Consider the following 21,204-nt stretch of genomic DNA (forward strand, 5'->3'; position numbering starts at 1 on the left):
TTTCAATGTCTTTTCTGTCACATGATAATCAAGGGGACAACTAGTAAGCTTTTCAGTTGAGACAGTGTCTTGCTATCTACATATAGAGGCCTTTCATGCCTGTTTCCTGACAGCAGCAGGGCTTGACCAGCTCGTTCTGCCTTCTCAAGTGGTGCATGAATGTGTAGGAGGAGCAGCTCAGGCCAACCTGTGTAAGCTCTTCCATCTGTATCGGCTACAGTAAAGATGGGTGATTAGATATTACTGTCTTCAGTGTGTCTTGAGGTGGTCATGATGCTCTTTGGTAGGTGCAGCACAAATGGTAAACAGCAGGGGGCAATGGCCTCATTCACACTCAAAAGCAGAGGAGAGCGATGGGCATTAAAGCTGTGCCATGTCTATATGCATGGCCTTTGTCTTAACAAAGACTTATCTGAACTGACTGCAGCGCTAACTTAAGCTTGCTGTAGTCTTAATTATGCATGCATGACCATTCAAAGGCCCTTAATTCCTCTGAGACTATCTGCTTAATAATAACTGTGAGAGAATTCTTTTAAGGAATAATCTTTGAAAGGAAAAACCATCGTTGCCAACAATGCTTTTGATTTAGTCACTTTGTGTTTTGAGAGAAGACAGCTCTCTTTTTAACCTGTGGTAACTCTGTACTTTATTCAGCTCATTAACAAGGTCGACTCTAAAGATTAATACCGCTCAATAAAACTGAAAACAAAAATCTCACAAAAGTTGGATCTCTAAAATATAAAATCTGTGCATTTGTAAATATTCCTGTATCTTTTTAAAGAAACTATGAACTTTTCAGCATTTTCAGAATATAGAATATTACTTTGATTTTGAGTAATATAAAAAGGTGAGGTTTTAATACAATATCATAGCCATACTGTTTTTTTACCTGGGTTGGTGAGGGGTGGTCTACCCTGGGGTCCTGCTCCTGGATGTGAGGCACCATTGTTGGGTGACCCATTGTTGTTCCCATGGTGTTGCAGGTGAGTTGGAGGTTGGCCATGATGAGGATGGTGGAGCATGTGGTGAGTGTGATGGTGATTGTTGTTGCCAGGGCTGACAGAGTGATTGTTGTTATTATTGTTGGGGATAATTACTCCACCATTCTTAGTGGGAGGTGGGACGCTGTTGCCTGGGTTGCTATTGGGATTGTTGCGATCCCACATGTTGACAGTCTTGTTGTAGGTGGTGGGATCGCCCCATGTGGACGTCCCGTCATCAATCTCCATCTTCCTGCGGATGGAGGGAGGGGATGGCTCTTCCCACCCAGTGGGCTCCATGCCCTGGTCCTGTTTGTTTATGCTGCCCCAGTTAGAGGTGTTCTGCTTCACAGAACCTGGACCACCCCATGAACCAATGCTGCCACCTCCTCCACTGCCAGTGCTGCTGCTGCTGCTTTCCTGGGGCTTGGAAGAGCCCCAGCCTCCCTGCACTGGGCCATTGGTACGTGGGGTCTCCCCCCAGCTGCTGTTATTCACAGTAGGAGTAGGTTTACCCCAGCCTCCTCCTCGATTTCCTCTGGGGCTTTCCTTCCATCCACCACTTCCTCCATTCCCTCCTTCTCCTTCCCACATGCTGCTTGAAGATCCATTGTTCTTGACCTCTGCATCTCCCCAGTCTCCTGTGCTGGAGCCATTGGAGCCCCCATTACTGTTGCCCCAACCATGGGAGTTTTTGGGGCCCTCTCCCCAGCTAGTAGTCTGACTTTTTGTCAGGCCATCGTCCCAACTGGGTGCCTTGTCATCAGAACTCCAGGATGGTGTGCCTCCATTCCTAGGACCACTGGTAGGCAAAGGATCTCCCCAGCCACTGGTAGTGCCATTTGGGGCTTTGCTGAGTGACTGAGGAGTGTCCCGCCATCCTGATCCAGTCTGAATTGGTTGAGGTGGAGGAGCTCCCCAACCAGAAGATGAAGATCCTTCACTGTCACTTTTTCCTCCAGACCCAGGCCTTGGGCCAATGTTTGGGTTAATGGTACCTCCATTGGTAGATGAGGGTCCACCATTAGAGCTGGAGCCTCCTAAGGTGTCTGAGCTGCTGTTGCTCTTCCCATCATCAGAGTTGGCCTCTTCCATCTCCCATACAGTGTGCTGTCGGATGGGGGTCTGTCCCCATCCCGTGTTACTCAGCACCCTAGGGTCCAGGTCCTGTCGGGGTAGCATAGGGGAAAAATCCATGCTGGAGGACCTGTCTCTGTGGTGGGACCGACCTTCGTTGCTGTCCCCACTACCTTCGCTTGCTGGGGCTGTTCCAGGCTGCTGGCCCCATGAACTAATTTGCTGCTCTTGACCTGAACCAGAACTACCAGCATCTACTGAATCCCAGCCTTTAGAGGCATCTCCACCACCAGATGATTTCCCCCAATCACCCCAGCCACCACTTCCACTACTCCCACCACCACTGCCTTGGCGGCCCCAGGCAGAAAGGCCTCCAGAGGGAGTTGATTCCCAGCCTGAGTCCTTGGGAGAGTCAGCTGCCTTGGTTTCTCCACTTCCCCATACAGAGCTGCCTGTTGTGTCCCCATTGAGCTGGGATGATTCAGTGGGTGACTGGCCTCCCCAGCCAGTTAACCCATGGATAGGGCTCATAGGCTCCTGAGCTTGCTGCTGTTGCTTAGTGTGGTTTGGTCCATCAGTGTTAAGGTTAGCAGATTCCATATTGAAGGACAAACTTGTGTTGGTTGAAGGGTGCTGTTGATCATTTTCGTTAACACTTACCATGCCAACCCAACCTCCCCCACCGTTATCTGCACCTCCCAGGCTCCCATTTCCCATGTTTCCATTGCCATTAATACCTGGTGGGAGGGATGGGGAGTTTGTTACCCCATTGGGGCCACCACCCTCATGGCCCAGAACAGGCCAGGCTGATGGGTTGGCATTGGGATTGAGGTTCAAGTTAAAACTAGGAGAGCCCCAGTTATTGGGTGCTCCCACTCGGCCACCATTCATACCATCTTGTTTCCCGTCTGAGCCCCAGCCTCGATTACCAGCTAATGTGTTGGCTGACCCAGGTCCCGTCATCATGTTATTGTTAGCTTTGAGAGAGGGGTAGTGGGCCTGCTGGCCTGCGGCACCTGTGGCCATACTCAGAAAACTACTACTACTACTGGTGGTAGTGACAGCACTGGTGTCTTGGTTAGAGCTAGCTGAGCCCAAGGGGCATTCTGGTGCTGCAGGGTGGCTGGGATCACTACTGCGGCTGATGGAGGGCCAAGCTTCTGTGTCACTTCGGTCAATAATCACTGTGTCCCAGCTGTTGGCACTGGAAGGGCTGTCAGCTGGCAAAGAGGCTCCCCAATGAGACGTCTCATACTGGGCAACAGGGCCACTCTGAAGGGATATGTCTGAGGAGAAAAAAGGAAACAGAGAGAAAAGTTGAGAAAATGGGGGAGAAGTCCAACACAGGAGGTAGGTGGAGATGAGCCAGTCAGAGAGAAATAAGAGAGGATTTTAGTGGCAGAAGATGCAGTAATGCAAGAAACAGAGAAGAAATTGAGTCACAGTGGTAGATACAAAGGGTAAAATAGAAAACAAAAGAGGGAAGGGAAAGGGGGGGGTGATAGATTAGGTTAGGCTGAGGAACATCATGTAATACAGCCCCCTTTAGTCCCCTAGACCAATCTTCTTGGTTGGTTAGTGCTCACTATCAGACTTGGCAGGGTGAGATGGGCACACACTTGCACATTCCACAATCCAACACATAATCAGGATGCACAGCCAAGCGTGCTACATGTCATATCAGCTATGGCATTTCCATATATCCTCGCCCTGGTGCAGTCAGCCAAACAGACACGTGGAAATGAAGCCCTTGCTTCCTTTCCGTTATCCATCCTTCTTTTCTCCTCTCTTCCTCACTTCTCTTTCCAAGTCGTTTCCTCTTTCCTTGCCATCTTATTTTGCCCTTTAACTCCATTCTCACTCTCTATAGTCACTTCTCCTCCCCCTTCTCTCTCTCTGTCCATGTTTTCTCTCTCCCTTTCTGCCCCCACTTCTTTCCTCACCCTTTAATTTCTCACTCTCTCCCCTCTGCTCTCCTCTAACACCCAGCAGTGAGAGGCCCATCCGTCTCCATCGTGGCTTTGCTAGCTGGGGCTGTGAAGGGAAGCCCAAGTGGAACGCCGCTCATTTATTGGAATGAAACCAGGATGGCTTCTCATCCATCACTCCCTACGCTCCACCGGGCCTACTCCTCCTCCAACTGCACTGCACTAAGAAACCACAAAACACTTCCTCCAAGTGTGTGTCAATGTGTATGTGTCTGTTGGCTTCTGATTACCTGAACATACATAATACTGTATGTGTATGCTTGCCTGTTCTCATCACAATCAAGGAACTGAGGATTGCATGTGAATCTTGTCCTATGTGATCTGAAAAATTCACCACTACACTGCCAAAAAGTAAGCATTTCCAACGAACCTCTAATCAACATGGTATCACACACATGCAATTTCATTAGGCACAAAAGCATCCCATCAGAGGGGGAACTAATAATAGACTGATTCGATGCTGTAAAGGGGTAATCAATCAGTGGGAGGCAGCTAATCAATGATCTTATTAATGCTAGTGGGTGAGAGCAGGGAGGTTATCGATCCAGCATGCAAACATCCTAACCACTAGGCCAGGCTCATGTAATGGGCTAAAAACCAATGAAAACTGCAATAAGTCTCACAGCACATAGGTTGACAAGGCACATGAAGGGAGAAATTAATCCAGTAACTCTTGAAAAAAGGAAAAAAAGCTAGATATTTATCTGACTTGGGGTGTTTTCAGCAAAAGTGGATGTTTCAACAACACTGTTCCTTCATATAGTACTACATGCTCTTCTGCATACCTCACATTCGTCATTGAAATATACAAGCCCACTAAGTTTGTAACATTACTGCAACACAATTAATTTGAACAAAGTGCAATGCCAGACCAGATACAGCAAAAGCAGCCCTTATCAACAAGTATTACAAGCCTAACAGACATTAATACATTTCTGGCTAACCTCCTGCACAACTGCAGTAAGCGTGGCTCACTAAACTTTAATTATAAGACCCAGGCTGTGTAAAATAGTTGCCTTGTTTGGTAATTAAGCTGCCTTACCTTCCATTACTCTGCCATTATTTTTCATCAGATTGTTGCAATGATTTCCATAATAGCTGTAAGTTATCCATGAGGGATAAAGACCCAGTGGTCAAAACAATCCAGTCAGATGAGGGAAAAGTCCATTTGTTTGAGGTGTGTGGACACAAACACACACACACACACACACACACACACACACACACAAATACTGGCAGATATATGGCTTTAAGATAGTGCGCAACACACCACAGAGTGGCTGCGAATGCAATTTTCGCCTGAACACACTTATCTCCTCTCCCCAGGCAGCCTTATCGCACAGGGTCGTCAGACTGATGGCACACATACACACACAAAAAGTACTCTGCAGTCAGTTTGCAATCAGTTGGAAAAAAAAAAATACAGAAACATCACAGCAAAAGTGATCCTTCACAACTGCTGTAACAGTGCCAATTTTTGGAGGAAAGTTGTTCAAACTTAAAAACAAGCCAGTTGTGAGCCTTCATTTAGAAAGCAAAGGCCTAATCTCAGTTTGCATGACAAAGTTCCAAGATAATACGGAGTGGATACAAAAATAATTCAGGTGGAAATTGCCAAATGCCTAAAGACAGCAAGCTCATATAGCATTATGGAATGGTTTCAAGAGACCAGGAATCTATGTATCATTGCATATGGAAGGATGAGCTAGACTGATTTCATTAGAATGTAGTGAATTTAGTGCAGCGATTTTCAAACTGCAGTCCGAGTACCAACAGCGGTCCTTGACTGGGCTGTAGGGGGTCCCTAGCAAAAGAAGGAATAGACTATTTTAACTTCTCTCACATTTTTTGGAAGTTAGAATAACAAGGGGAAAAATATGGTTTGCCATTTTGATTGATTTTAATTTATAGTGATTGTAGTTTCATCATTGATTTACTGTGAAGACTTTATTATCTTCAACCCTAAAAAGAGAAAAAACTAACAATTGAACTACTGTATTCAGGGAAGACAACATCCTATCTCCATATTTATCTTAGCTTAAAAAGAAAAAAATAAATGCACTAAAATCTAGGTGTTTGGGTATCATCTGCCACTGCTTGCACTCCTGGCTAAGGTTTGAGTCTCTGCTACACAAAAGGCTTGTTTGGCACTATTTCAGATCTATTGATTTGGCACACCACTGCCTACCAGCCAGTCAAGCTGTAAAGAAAAGAATGAAACAAAACCCAAACAGTTGTTTTTTTGGTTACTGCTGCAAGGTCTTTGCAGCTTGTATGTATTTCATTTTCAAAATAAAGTGAAAGGAACATGACAGCATCATTAAAAGCCACTGATGTTATTGTCTTTCTGCTGTGTCCCAACTCTGTCTACACTAGCTTTCCAAGCAAAGAGGAGTGTCATTTTATCAGATCTGAAACGTAGCCAAGAAGCTCAGAGGCTGCAGCCTCAGGAAAATTTTGTTCGGCCGACCCCTCACCCACCCAATGTATCTCCCTCTCTCTTGCTCTCTCTTTGTCTCAGTCTCATTTGCACATTTACTTTCCTGAAGAGTGTAAAAATAGGTTACATGATAAATTAATCAAAGTCTGGAAATGAGCCATCTTTTTATCACTCCTGTCACAGACACTATGCACATGCCAAATTTAAAACAATAACAACAAAAAACCTGGAAAAAAAAAGTAAAGAAAAAAGAGTGTTGTATGCCGTGGAAAAAAAGGGTCAGTTAGGGAAAGAGAGTGTGAGACAAAGTGGAAAAATACCTGAGGAGAGGTGCACCAGCAGCGCCACTCTCAAAGCGCTTGCACAGATCCATGCAAGGATGGGAAACAGCAGACATTCTCTTACTATGTCTGCAACAAGCTACCATATCAAACACAAAACCTTCACTGCTGTTACTGGGTGACTGACTTGTATCTTGGACCTGTGGTATCTGTAGTGTGTGCGTGCAACTGTGTCCAATTGAAAGAGCACATGTGCCTTAACAAAAATGGAACATAATGAGCTTCACAATACAAACATTTATTGGGATGGACTGCATCATACTGTGTAGGTACTAATGCTATTGTGTCTACCTCTATACTACTGCGAATACGTACATGTGTGCACTAATGCAGAACAGTTTCTTTTCCCTTTCACCTCAACATGCCACGATTGTTCCCTTTTGAAATCCCTCCCCAGACATTCCAACAGAAAGGTCTTGCTGATTCTTGGCAAAGGAGTGTTTTGGAAGGGGGGGGGGGGTAAGCTGAACATGAAAAACAAAAGAAAAGGGGACAATTATTTCCATCCACCATTTGCAATCATGTGTCAGTAATGTGGTGCTTTCATTCTGGTTGCAATTAGGAGGGCAGTCTTTGATTACGCTTTGTGAATAAAAAGGGTCAAAAATAAAATGAAATGAAAAGGGCCTTCTGTGGTTCCTCGTGCTTCCAACAGGGAGCAGGACTGCTGTTTCATGTGCATGCATGTGCAAGTCCATGCGTGCAAGATATTCTCTAAATAGAACCTGCGCTACAGCTAAATAGTAACAACAATTTTCTAATGAGCACACCAGCAGTGACATTAAACAACTGCAACAACACTGTGAAGCTGTGATGCCAGCTTGCCAGAGTTGAAGCAAAATAAGGAAGAGATGAGGCTCAGATAATGAGACGAGCTGCCATCATAGAATTGGGCAGGTAGCCAAGAAATAAATGCCTCCCCTCCCCTTTGAATGAAATGAAAGGCAGGGTGACGGCAAGAGAGAGAGGGAGAGGGTGGCAGGGAGAGATGGAGGAAAGTCTGGGGGGGGGGGGGGGGGGGGGGTTGGCACTCGCAATGTCAAGGGAAAAGAAAGGGAGACGGTGAGAGCGAGAAAGCATGAGCCGACTAGGAGAGATGGCGTGGCAATAAATGGATTCTTTAGGCGAAAGACTGCGCTTGGTTTTCTCATAGCACACTGTGGGGTGACATAACACCAGAACCAGAGCAGGAGGCGACGCTTAGTAGTCTTTTGTCCCCGAATAGTCCCTCTCCATCTCTCTTTGCTCTTTGAGGGGTTCTTTACGCCCACTCAGATCAAAGACAGGCATGTACTTGTTTTTTCGGAAGGGGAGAGAAAAAGAAAGACGGAAGGAATGGTCACTGGAGGTTTTAAAAAGCTCATCATTCATGTCTGTTTACCTCTGCTGAGAGAAGAGAGAAAATAGGAGAGCGAGACCATGGTGACTTCTCTGGTTTCCCTGACAGAGGCTGGATTAATGAAGCCACTAGGGGGTTCTCTCACTTGTGTGCATAAGTGTGTGTGTGTGTGTGTGTTCATGTATGTGTGTACGTGTCGCAGCCTGAGCTCATGGGGCAATCTATACCTCCCTGGCTTCATTAGAGCCAAATAGTCTAGTGATTATTTGATGATTTTTAAAAATACAAATTACCATGATCTAAGTGGTAGTTATTTTTACATCTTAATGGTGCCATTTTTGAAGAAGGAGACCTGCATTTGCATGACATGGTACTTGAAGAACCTTAGAAAATTGTTCAGCATTTTCAAAAGACATCCCCATATTGACTGCAGGCAGGAAGTCACTGAACTCCAGCTCCAGAGTGTGCTCTTTCAGATCATCGTGCTCTTGTTTTCAGGATAACGGGCTTAGTTTTACATTGACAGACAGCTGACAGTTATAAACAGCTGATCAACTAACAACGACCTTGTCATTGCTTGTTATTGTCAAATTATAATGTTGCCTGTCTGGGCTTCCTTGAATTTGGGCAGGAGGGGGCATGGGGCTTTAACCATACATCATATATTAAATAGGATTTTAACCTATTTAACATAGTGTCTATGGCTCCAATTCCCTATTTGGACTGCACTAGTTTTCTGACATGCAACTGCTGGATATCGCTCCTTTTAATCAAATAATAATAATAAATCAGATCAAAAACCCAACAGTTTCACCTGCAAATCATAGAGGGCCCAAATGAAAGGGCCAAGAGTTTTAACAGCACCCAACAGAGTGCCTTCTGGCTACACGCTCTGTCTGAGTACCAGCAAACAGCTGTTGGGCTGTAGTTCCCACAGACTTAAGAGACCCCCCACTCCAGCACCTGCTACTAGGAAGCCTGTCTGGACGGCTGCTGGTTGCTCTGGACTACTTAATGGTCCCCAGTCAGCTGGAGAGATAGGGATGGTGGGTGCCACAGGGGAGGGGACAGGGGGGTCTCTGTCTGGTGTTTGGGACAATTAAGTGGGGTCTGGAGAGTGGCGGTTGCATGGGAGTGGCGTGAATGCCCTTGAATCTGGGGTGGGGGTTGCCTTTCAGACTTCGTGATGGGGTGGTCTGGTATGGATAGCCTGCTGGAATGTTATACACTTGCATCTAAGATGGTCTCTAAATTAAATCAGTATTTTTTTCTAAACCAATTGTCCACAAACTAACCAAAGAAATTGTAAAATGAAATGCATTTAACCACCTGAGCACATCTACCCAATAATACTGCAATACTGTTTGCTTAATAACTAAAATGTAAGTGTGTGTGTGCATGCATACATTCCCCTTAAACTCTGAGCCAGCTGGCCTGAAAGGCAGTGTGAGGCAGATGCAGATCTGAGAAGACACAACTAGGTCAGACTAGTGTGTTCTTACTGTTGCACAGCCACTACATCTCTGTCCACGTGTTTGCATGTGCACAAGCAAAAAAAAAAGTGTTTGAGTATCTGTTTGAAGGAACCGTGACAACATCACTTCCCTTCAGGCCACAGTAACCTCACCAGAGAGGTCAGAAATGTGTCCTCAAAATAGAGTTCATCCCTTGCTTACAGTCACCATGAGGAAGAAAACTTTGTGTCTGTACTTGAAGACAGGGTGCATCAAATTGATCCTGTGATTCTGATAAAAGTTATATAAATTTAGATTATGAAAAAGATATAAATTATTCTCTTACTTATGATAATCATCATTCTTGGCTGGATGATTAACTTAATTATGTGTACTTTGCTGACATAGCGAACTAAGTTCAAAACACAGAGCTACAAGTGTGTATTCTGGAAAATAAAATGAATTAATGCATAAATTAGGTGTTCTTTTGGAGCTCCATTTTAAATTCATGTTTCTACAAATATTGTGTGCAGCAACAGGAGAGCAAACAGTTTTTTGACTGTGTTTGTGCTAAGCCTTTCTAAAAAATATATATATTTTCACCAAATGTGGATTGACACAGAATATTTTGTTTGAACATTTGAACTTTACAATGCTCTGGAGTTATTGCAAATTTTGGATCACACAAGTTAACAATCCTACACAGCCACAACTGAAATCTAATTTTATTAATAGTATAATAACTGATCTTTGTCTACAACTGCAGAAATACTGGATTTATTCAGGATGAATAGACATGGAAAAAGAAAGCTGTGCAGCATTTGAATGTTGAAGACAAAATTTGAATTTCAACGTGTGTGAAGAAGCTTTGAAGTGTTGATGCTTCAAAGCTTCAAACTATTCAGTGCAGCCCTGCTTTAAGGCAGAGTAGTAAGTTTAACTACAATGTCCACTTTCTACATTATGTATGCCAGAATCATTGAAACAAGAGGACTTCTAGCTTGAGGCTATTAGCTGAGCAGACAGAACAGAACAGGTTGTGAAGGGGAAACCCTCGGGACAACAACGAAAGGGGAAATGGGCAAAAACCCAGACAATAGCTACTCTGCCACTGGCTGTGCTGTCGTGAGAGGCCCCTGGGAACACCTGGACAAGAAAAATGGCAAAGTGGACAACAACTGGTGGACTAGGACAATAATAAGGACATTATAGGTTAATACACTCAACTAGGGGAGCTTAACTGGTCTGTAGCCAAAAAGAGAAATATATTCTTTTAAATCTAAAAGGCTTAGAGGTATCACTTTTCTTGAGTGAGTTAAGCCTGCAGCCAAATTTAGATTCTGGTCCACAGTTGAGGAAACCCTGCACTGAACAGCTGAGTACAGAAAGGAAATATTGTAATGGAAATTGGAAGTTTCAGCTTCTGAATTAATAATCAATTTTTAAAAAATCAATTCAAAATAAAGCAAATCTGTCTAAATTCATAATGTTTAAAATGTTACAAGAAAACAAGAAACAGAGACAAATTCTCAGCATTTTCCATGAAATTGTAACTGCAGAGAAATGCATTCAAAAATAGCCCTACAAAACTACAAGTATATAGACTTGTAAATGGGACACAATGTGCAGAAATCACTAACACGCTACACAGCTTTTGTTTGATGGTGTTATTGGGTGACTAGACAGAGCATACAAGCACCAGTTGCCTCTCTGATGTAGAGGGCTGTAGTTTGCTGACTGGCTAGCCATGCGCCACAGCTGCTGCAGATTTGTTTACTGTGTGCCTGGTGTTCTCCCAACAAATGTTGAGTCAGTAATGAAAGGCAGCACAAAGCAGCAAAGGAGCACTGATGAAAAGAGAGAAAAGAGGAAAAAAAAGACTGAGAGAAGAAAAACTCAAGATGCAAGCAGATACTCAAAAAGCAGAACATGAAAACATTGCATGGTGTGCTATAGAGATATCCTGACATTTACGTCCTCAAAGTTACAGTGCGTTATGTTAGAAGATCTGAGGTGATGTGAGGAGAGGTTTACGATTGCTTCACAGACAGGAAAAAAACAAAAATGTGTTCAGGATATCACAAAAAACAGAAATAATGATGAAAATCAAAAAAATATTGAGTGTGCAAGCGTGGAAAAACATTGTAATGTTCACTGACTAAAAGAAATACAGCTGTAGTAATGATGTAAATAACTCATGGCCATCCTTTATCAACACATCACTTGCATACAAATACACATGGGCCGCCACTGCACAATGAGCACCTGAAGGCAGGTTCAGTATTAGTGATCTGAGGGGCCACCGGTGAGTTCATTAAAAAGCTACCACTGGCTACAGAGGTCTGAAAGTGTGTGAGTATACGTATGTGTCTGTGTAGTCCTCTGAGTCAAGAAAAAGAGCACACACAACCATATTCTTTTAACTTAGACTAAAAACATCTAAACAAGATTTTCCAAGGCTTTAAGAGAATTTAGCCTTGCCAGTGTTATTAGCACCAGCATCATGACTTGCAGAATTCTGTAAGATGGACCTACTTTGGAAACAGCTACCAGAATCCTCTCAGATTGCCAAACAAAGGAAAAGGGGGAAAGATGGGCCACCAGCAAAGTGAAAATAGCTTACACTTGAGTCTTACATTTGAATTTGGTCAGCCAGCCTGCAAAATTTAGGAGCTGTGTTGTCTCATTGTTTTATACAGACAGGAAGTGAAGGTGAACTGTTAAACTACAACTATAATAATCAGAATTTATTGTGCCTACAATGCAGCAAATCTGGCAATGCTGCTTTTCATCTCACTGTATCTGTGCCAAGGCAAACTGAATACAAAGTCTGAAATAAAGCTGAATGATGGACTCTATAAAACCTATTTATAATTGCCAACATGTTACATTTGTCTCACAAAATCTGGCAAAATCAAAGTGAGAATAACAACAGTTGAAGCAGAATGTTAGATTTAAAGGACGATTTACAAATTGAAATGTCACTAAATATGCAGCCAATATGGAAAAAGGAAGAAAGGAAAAAAGGAAAAAAATCAAACTGTATGGAGCGTTAAGATGATATTATTTGCATATAGCCATCACAAGTGTCAAAAAGAAAACAAAATAGTGCTGCAACGATTGGTCGATTAGTTGTCAACTATTAAATTAACTGCCAACTATTTTGATAATGTAATGTAGTCCAACTTTGCTGTCAGCTTCTCAAAATGTGAATTCTGGTGTCTTAAGCCATCTATGCCAGTAAACTAAATATAATTGAGTTGTAGACAAAACCAGACATTTAAGGATATTGGTTTGGCTTCAGCAAAACATTTCTCACCATTTCATGAAATTTTATGGACCAAACAAGTAACCATTGAGAAAATTATCAACAGATTAATCAATAATCAAAATAATCATTAGTTGCAGCCCAAAAACAAAAAAAAAAAAAATCTATTCCAGGGCATTTTTTAAACTATATTGACACAAACCTGTGTGGCGTTTGCCCGCAGTGGACGTGGCAGAGTTTGGGGTAGTGCTGCTGGTAGTCGTAGAAGAAGAAGAGTAAGATGATGAGGGCGAAGAGGAGGAGGAAGAGGAGGAGGAGGAGGAGGAGAGGGTGAGAGCGCTGAGGGCTCCTGCAGGCAGTGGCTGGCCTCTCTTCAGTAGCTGCTTGTGCTCCTGTTGGCGGAAGCGTGGGGGCACCTCTCTGGGTGGGTAGCGAGCACTGGCAGAGGACAACTGGCACTGCTGCTGAGGGGGAGTCTGAGTTGGGAGCTGGCTACTGGAGGTGGCGCGCTTGCCATTGCCAGAAGAAGAGGAGGAGGAGAGGGGCAGCGTAGTGCTGGCAGGGTGGAGGTGGTGGGGTGGTGGGCCGAGACTGGGCTTAGTGGGAGCAGGCTCTGGCACTGGATGGATACAATACACAGGCATACACACAGAAAGACACATGCAGGTAGCAAAGTATTAATGTTTGGGTTGACTCACCATTAGTTTTTTTTATATAGTCTCACAGAAATTATTCTTGACTTGGTGGTGCTGACTGCTGACATTGGACAACAGCTGACAAAAAAACTGTAGCTAAAATTTCCCAGTGTTGAAATAGTTCAAACCAGGAATGTCAAACTCATTTTAGTTAATGGGCCGCATACGGCCCAATTCGATCAGAAGTGGGCCTACCAGTGAAACCATTACTTTGTAACACCTCATTCTTAGTCTTAATAAGTAAAAATCACAACTAATAAAAATTCGCAATTAATGAAACATCCATTTACAAAACAGACAATGAACAGCCCAAGAAAGAAAATAAAGTATAATTTCAATGATGTCAAGGCTCACAAATAACGACTGCCTCCTTGCCTGGGGCAAGTAAAACGCCATGTCAGGCAAGTAATTCTGGCAACTCACTTGCCCCAGCAGGCATGTTGTAAAAGAGATTTAAACTATTTTGATAATCAACTAACCCATTTAAGTATATTTTTCAAGCATAAATGGCATGTTTTCAGCCTCTCAAATATGGAGATTTTCCAATTGTCTACTTTTATGATCATATTAAAATGAATATCTTTCGATTTTAGACCAACAAAATGAGAGGTAAAGATATCACTGTGGGCTTTGGATGGACTTTTTTCCCACTGACACTGCAGCCCTAGATTAAAGATGACAATTAACTTCATCCCTTGCTGTTTGTAGACAAACAGGGACCTTGTAAAGGGGCAAGTAAAATTCAATTTTGGACCTACAGGCAAAATGTTTGACATCCCTGCTTTAAACTGTGAGGTTTCCTGAGTGTTAGTCTAGTTTTATCATGGCAACCCAAATTTTTTTTTTTAAACTGTAAAACTATATGAACTGCATGTGGTGACAGCATAGATAGCCATCTTATCAAGGTATATTCGTAAGATCAGTAAAGAGTGAATCGAGCCCCTGCCAGGCAAACCCAAATGTTTCATGCTCAACACATGTTCACGCAGTCTTCAGCAATTTAAATTGCATTTCATGTATAGTACTCAGCAGGTGTTAATAATTGAATCAATTTGTCTGCACTGTGTGTATGTTGGAGTGGACTATCCCTTTAAGTTAACTGCCTCATACAGCCTTTTGTCGAACATATGTTACTGGCCCAGACACACTCTATGAAAAGGTCATATTTTTTCTGCTGACTGAACAGCAACACACACAAACACATACACACACATCCTTTCCTCTTCATTACACTCTCCTCTCCTGCTCTCCCCTTTGCACACACTGACACACACACAGACACACACACACACACACACACACACACAAGCACCTTTCCCTGCTGGTGTGGCCTCAGCCTGACCCTTTCCCTGTGGTTGCAGTGACCAGCCAGCCGTCTAATTGAGCGTTAGCCTGAAAGGTGTTATTATTAGCAGGACCTGGATAGCTAGCAACCAAACAGATTGGCTTGGCTAAAGTTTCCTCTCCGGGGTTCTGCAAGACCGAAGAAAAAAAGGTCTGACCTACAGACACTAAATAAATCTTACTGGGGGAGCTGAAGAGGATGTTGGTGTGAGTCTGTGGGTGTATGCACTTTAAAGTTTGAGTTTAGATAGAAAGAGAAACTGAATTAGATGTGGTACAGCAGAATTTTACCTGAGAGTTCCCTGCTGCACAGAAATAGCTGCTTTCACACTGGTTGCCAATAGCTAATGACCTAAGAGCAGCACTAAATTACAGTTTCTGGGTCCATGGGTAAACGCATGATGAACAGAGTTGAAGTCATTTGCAATAGTCCCTGGATAGATATGGCAGCTCTACACAACAGCTGAGACTGCCTTAACTCAAGGGAGGGGAGAGAGAGACAGGTTGTGTGTGTGTGTGTCGAGGGATGTTTTTTTAAACCATGAAATAGTGGGAAATAGATGACACAGAAATAATTTGTTAATTAAAGCTTCACTCTGTCCAGCGTGAGAGTCTGAACCATTCATACGGCAGCCCTGAGCTGCAGTGCTGCCAATTAACCACACAGTGACACACAAGCAGCCACACTGGAGGTTAAAGTAAATTCAGAGTGCAGAGGTATTCACTGTGCCTGCCAAGAGCTTGTCTGAAAGCACAGCTAAAAACAGAGGCCCTCTCAGTAAGCACAACACTAATCCAGATGGCTGCCTACCTGCTGACACACACAAACCGCATTGATGTGTAGGAAACTCGAAATTGTATTAACACAGACAAATACAAGGAGAGAACTATGTTTAAGGATTTCGAGGCAAAACATTATATCTTTTCTTCCTCTACTATTGATGACACGCACACTTCAGGAGGGGCTCAAACATGTGTGTGCCTTTACATGTTTCTAGAAAATACAAATACACATAAAAAGGCGCTTTCACAGTTGTTTGAGCCCCCTTTCACCAGTGAGATTTTAGTCAAATACACATCCAAAGAGAAGGGGGAGGGAGAGAGGGCCTGCCCCCTTCCAGCCGTCTCTGGCTGGCTGTTGGCTTGGAACTGCAGTTGGTGACGCACATCTCTGATTAAATTCAGCTCAGCCCGCCTGACGCTGCCTCGACCAATCAGACAGCAGGACAGTGAACGAACACACACACACACACACACACACACACACACACACACACACACACACACACACACACACACACACACACACACACACTGCCCTGCCCCCTTTCCTCGCTCCGTCCTCCCCATTCCGTTCCCAATCAACCCTCTCATCTCCACCCCCGCCTCTGTCTTTCCATCAGCGGGCTGCTCTAAAACCTCTCATTCGCTCCATCTCCTCGTCTTTTTTCTGTGTCTACCTGTCTCTCAGCCTGGCGTTCCCTGCTCACCATGTTACTCTCCCTCTGGGACTTTATCCATCTTGATCCCTCATCTCTATTGTTTCTGTGTCTTTCCTCCCCTGTCTTGTTTCTGTCTCCTTACCTTGCCTTTTTCCCTGTTTCCAATCCTGCATCTCCCCACTGCACAGCTCTTTCTGACACCTCCACCCAACTTCTCTTTCTGCTTACTTTCTTTAATCTCTTCCAGCTTCAATCATTTTTTTTCTACCTAGTGCACATTTTTTGGTCCCCCATCTCTTTTCTTCCCTCCTTCTGTTTGGTGTTACTATAGAGTGTAGTGACCGAACCTCTTTAAGAATCACAGTAACCTTTTAAAGAAGAAAGTTTAAACTTAATTCTTGCTTTGGTAGACAAACAGAGGCCAGTAAGGTGTACAGGGGCAAGTAAAAACAACTTAGGGCAATTTGATTTTGGACCTGCTTTAAACTGTGAGGTTTCCTAAGTGTTAGTCTAGTCTAGTCTAATCAATTCCTTGGTAACCCAAATTATGTTTTTTTAATACTGTAAAACTCTGGCTCTCGGGGCCTGAACCCAAGGTAACATTTTCCTATGATTTAGGGACTACCAGGAAGAAGCTTGTACTATTGGATATTGTTTAGTGCACAAGAAGAAGTCTGATTAAGTTTAGGGATCAATCGTTTATCAGCCTGGCTGATTACCAGAGCTGATATTCAGTATTATTATTATTATTTTTTTTTTTTACAATACTCAGAATCAGGTTTTTAAATATTCGGTTGTCTTTATTTACTTTATAAAAAATGCTGCTGGCATCTCCCTGCACTTTTATATTTTTTAAATAATGTTGAAAAGTTCTTTTATGTTTTTTTTTTTTTTGACATTTTTGTCTTTGTTTGACAGGGACAGCTGAAGATATAAAAGGAGCTACAGGGGCGCCCCAAAAAGTTTTCATTTAATCAACCATTTCCTTAAAGGCATTTCCATGAAGGAAGCTGTGCTGTTCAAAATTTTACTACAAATGTATATCAGTACAAATATTGGTTGTTGGTTTCCATGATCACTAATAAATCTAAATCTGCCCTTGAAAAAAAACAAACACATATTATCAACCCCTAGTAAAAATTTGGGAGCAGAATTCATTCAGATTAAAATACATATTGCTTACTGCTATAATTAGGCCTTCGAACAAGAATTGAATTTATGTGTTCGGAACTTAAATGAATTTAGCCAAATCTTGACTAGTTGACAAGCAAGAAACAATACTGAACATTGATTGTATTTAGGCCTATTCATTGTTGAGTTGTGGTTACATAAGAAAGCAGAAAATTAACCACAGAAAAGAAAACATTTAGCAGGTGACCCACTTCAAACATGCACAGTTTGGCTTTCTGCCTCGTTCAATATCCTCAAGCTTTGCACATTTCCTTTCTGACAAACATCACAGTCACACGTTAATTCACTGTCTAAAACAAAAGACATTCCTTTTGAATTTGCCACATCTTTGCAATTATTACAAGCAAAAACTTGCTAAAGGAACCTCCTGAGCTCTTGGGATGTCTCACAAACAATTTGGTCTAAAAAGACACATATGGGTGGCACTCAGTCAGCTCACTGTTTATTTCTGTTGCCAGTCTGGTACAGGAAGCTGATGAACCCAGAAGACAGAGGCAGAATGACACACGAGTCCCTTAGCGCAAGCATGCCTCATACACACACCCTGCTGCATACAGCCTGTGTTTATGTTGTTGTAGTAACAAGGATGTATCCATGCTGCAACTCCCTTATGTTGCAGATGACCACATCTCGTTTCTTTTGCACAAGCAGTGACACATTTATCTAACATAATCATGATACATCTAAATCACATTGTCATAAGACTGTTCAATTACATTATTCAAAGCTCTCAAAAAGAAAAGCGCAGTACACTATTCAGCTGGGCAATGTGTAATCATTTATGGAATCATTTGTATTTAACATTGAGAATGAATGTTCTCCTCAGAGGGAAGGTGGGTGTGCATGCAGACACACATAAATGACACAGCAAAAATAGCAGTCTGAATGTGTATGAGCACAACAAACTCAGTAAATACATTTACTGAGCAATGTTTTTTATTTTGAAGAGGATAGATCTTTTCTTAATTCATGATGGATGCTGCGTAAGTGCTTCTGAAGAGGTGGGGGTGGGCTTTATAGAAAAAGACAGCCAAGGGAAAAAATGGACAAAGTAGGGAAATCCCTTGGACGAGAGTGTGTCTGTAAAAGATTAAATGAGGAAAGTGAAGAGTGTGCTGGTTACACTCACTGCCAGTGAAAGGCAATGAAATCCACACAGTAAATTAGTGTGATTGCAAGCTTATTGCATTTTAACTCTACTGGATGACTAACAGCTTTGCAGCAACAGGGTTTCTCTGATTAGTAAGTCTGTAGATGAAGTTTCTTTGGCTACAAATTGATAGCTTCAAATATCAGCCATATTTTAGAAATATGTAGTCACAGGAAGCTTTTCAAGAAATCTACAAACTGACATTTTTACTGTGCATTCCTCAGTCAGATACAGTTGACACAGGGGCTCACTTTAGCAATTAGAAATCATCATCTGACCTCAACAACGCTGACGAGAGAAAATCTAATTCTTTAACAACATTGTGCAGGCATTTCACCAAAAAGTGTTGATCAACTTCTAACAAATTGCTACATTTTGCAATTTGCAACTTATTTTGTGTCCTCAATATATTCTGAATTAGAGAAAAATAAGTATTAAGTAATGGCATGAAGAGAATGTTTTGAAAAATGACCTAAATATGATCCTACCAAAAATGCCTTTTTAGTGCAGGCATTTGGTGAGAAAAAGGAGAGAATACTGTAACAAAAAAATCTGACATTAGTTTATTACTAATAAAAGTCTCCTCTGTAACATATAGACAGTCTTAAGAGGGCCAAGTGGTACCACTTCTTTTGGTTCCTAAATTAATAATATAAATCAAATAAATCTCTATAAATCACTATATTAGTATATCTCTATACAAGGCAACAAAAATTGGCACTACATATAACTATTGGCATTGATTAGCATAATGATTTTAGTATCCCTTCACACAGCACTTCTATATTACCTTCAAAAATATGTGTGACTGCCAAATGTTGGTAATTATGGATATTAAACATATTAGCCTCCAAGTAAAACTTGTTTTCATTATATTATTATATTATAATGATTTAAGAAAACAAACCCACAAGGTCATTTTGACCCACTTATGCATCTATGGGTTAAGAACTTTCTTTTTAACAACACCAACTCCATATATCATGTAAAACACAGTTTCTGGTTGATTGTGGACAGCACTGTGGAAAACCCTTTGTGTGAATCATCATCAGACTGACATGCATAAATCAGTGTTTTAACATGGGCAGAAATTGGAAATTGTGGCATCACCAATGTCAGCAGTTTTTCTTATTTTGCCCCACTTGGATTTTTTAAAGACATAAGTAAGTCATAAATAAATATGTCATAAATTACATATTTATGAGACTGTATTTCTATTGCAATTGAAATGTGAGGGGTCATGTCGTGTTGTGCCTGCACTACTACTAGCAGAGGTAAATACAGAAATATTCAAGTTACAACAGTACAAGATATGAAAGCCAAATTTAGACTTTTATGTAGTGGTGGTGGCCTTGGTACTTCTAATTGAAGTTGAAAAGGAGAGCCAATTAAATAAGCATTTGTATCAAGTGCACTGTAAATTCCATTAAACCCTCCAGCTGAGGCGCTCTCTGCAACCTTGCACCAAACTTTTAATTACAGCCCTTCTTCACACTAAATGGTTAATTACACACAATGAGAGAGAGGGAGAGAAAGAGCAATGGTTTAAGAGAGCCAGTGAGTATAGATTAAGGACAGGAAAAAAGCATACAAAGCAGAGAGAAATGCATAAAGGATCAGAAATAGATACAAAAATCCATGAACAAGGCATAATGGACAAGAAGGTAGGGTGTCTGTTATTGTGAAGAACAACTATGATTGGTTCCCTGAGCCCAGTGCCAGGCAGCACAGGTTCCCACATCCCCTCTGTCTATTGTCTGCAGAGCCACTTTATTATGCAGTCATGTTTATAGAAGGGGGAGGGATGGACACACAGGCCTATATGCTCTACACAATGGTGCTTTTCTTAATCCAATAAGAGCAAAAAGGTAGCGAAGGTAAGGGAAATACAGCAGGTTTTAAAGTGGGTTTACATCTGTGAACAACAATTTGATAGGCCTACATGCTGCTTTTCAAATGGCTTTATATACATTAGGTGTATGATTGTGTGCATCTATGTTTTCTTTTAGCTTATGAAACATGCTTAAGAATCAGAACCAGCTTTATTGCCCAAGTATATGTACACATACAAGGAATTTAACTCTGGTTTTTACACTGCTTTCAATGTACTCACACAAGAACAGAATAGACTAGATGTGACAGCGATGAACAAGGACTAGAAAGCTAAACAAATAGAGGCAATGAGTAGACAGGACTGTTATGTACACAAGAGGCAAAAAGGAAAAGAAATATGTCCATGCCTTAGTGAAAGAACTGAAACAAGGTCTGCCTCCATGTTGTTTTGATCCTATTCCTTGGACAAAATTAAGCAGAGGCACAAATGCTGTGTATGGGTTTGTTGTTTGTTGGGTGCATGAAGCGCCCACGCTGAAAACAGTATGAGTCTCAACTAAGTTCATGACCTCATCTACATCACACCTTGCATTTCCTTCCGCAAATTCACAGTCAAAGCATATTTCCTACTCGTTTCAAGAGCGGTATGATTTCTTCCCCTT

At 42.1% G+C, this 21,204-nt stretch overlaps 1 protein-coding gene across 5 annotated transcripts in view; it reads right to left on the minus strand.

Moving 5' to 3' along the window:
- The window catches only part of tnrc6c2 (trinucleotide repeat containing adaptor 6C2), a 59,659-nt gene that overhangs the window by 17,064 nt on the left and 21,391 nt on the right, over positions 1 to 21,204 (minus strand). For 3 of the 5 annotated variants that reach the window (XM_084715604.1, XM_084715605.1, XM_084715606.1), the window contains exons 4-5: positions 13,090 to 13,506; positions 890 to 3,343 (exon numbers count right to left, since the gene is read on the minus strand). In XM_084715604.1, the coding sequence (XP_084571730.1) occupies positions 890 to 3,343; positions 13,090 to 13,506 (2,871 nt within the window). Of the gene's footprint in view, positions 1 to 889; positions 3,344 to 5,087; positions 5,293 to 13,089; positions 13,507 to 21,204 lie in introns of those variants that run through there. The other 2 variants (XM_084715608.1, XM_084715607.1) reach the window with 2 other exon arrangements.

The sequence above is a fragment of the Lutjanus erythropterus genome, chromosome 3 (assembly GCF_056507025.1).
Source record: "Lutjanus erythropterus isolate fLutEry1 chromosome 3, fLutEry1.hap2, whole genome shotgun sequence".
Lineage (NCBI taxonomy): Eukaryota > Metazoa > Chordata > Actinopteri > Lutjaniformes > Lutjanidae > Lutjanus > Lutjanus erythropterus.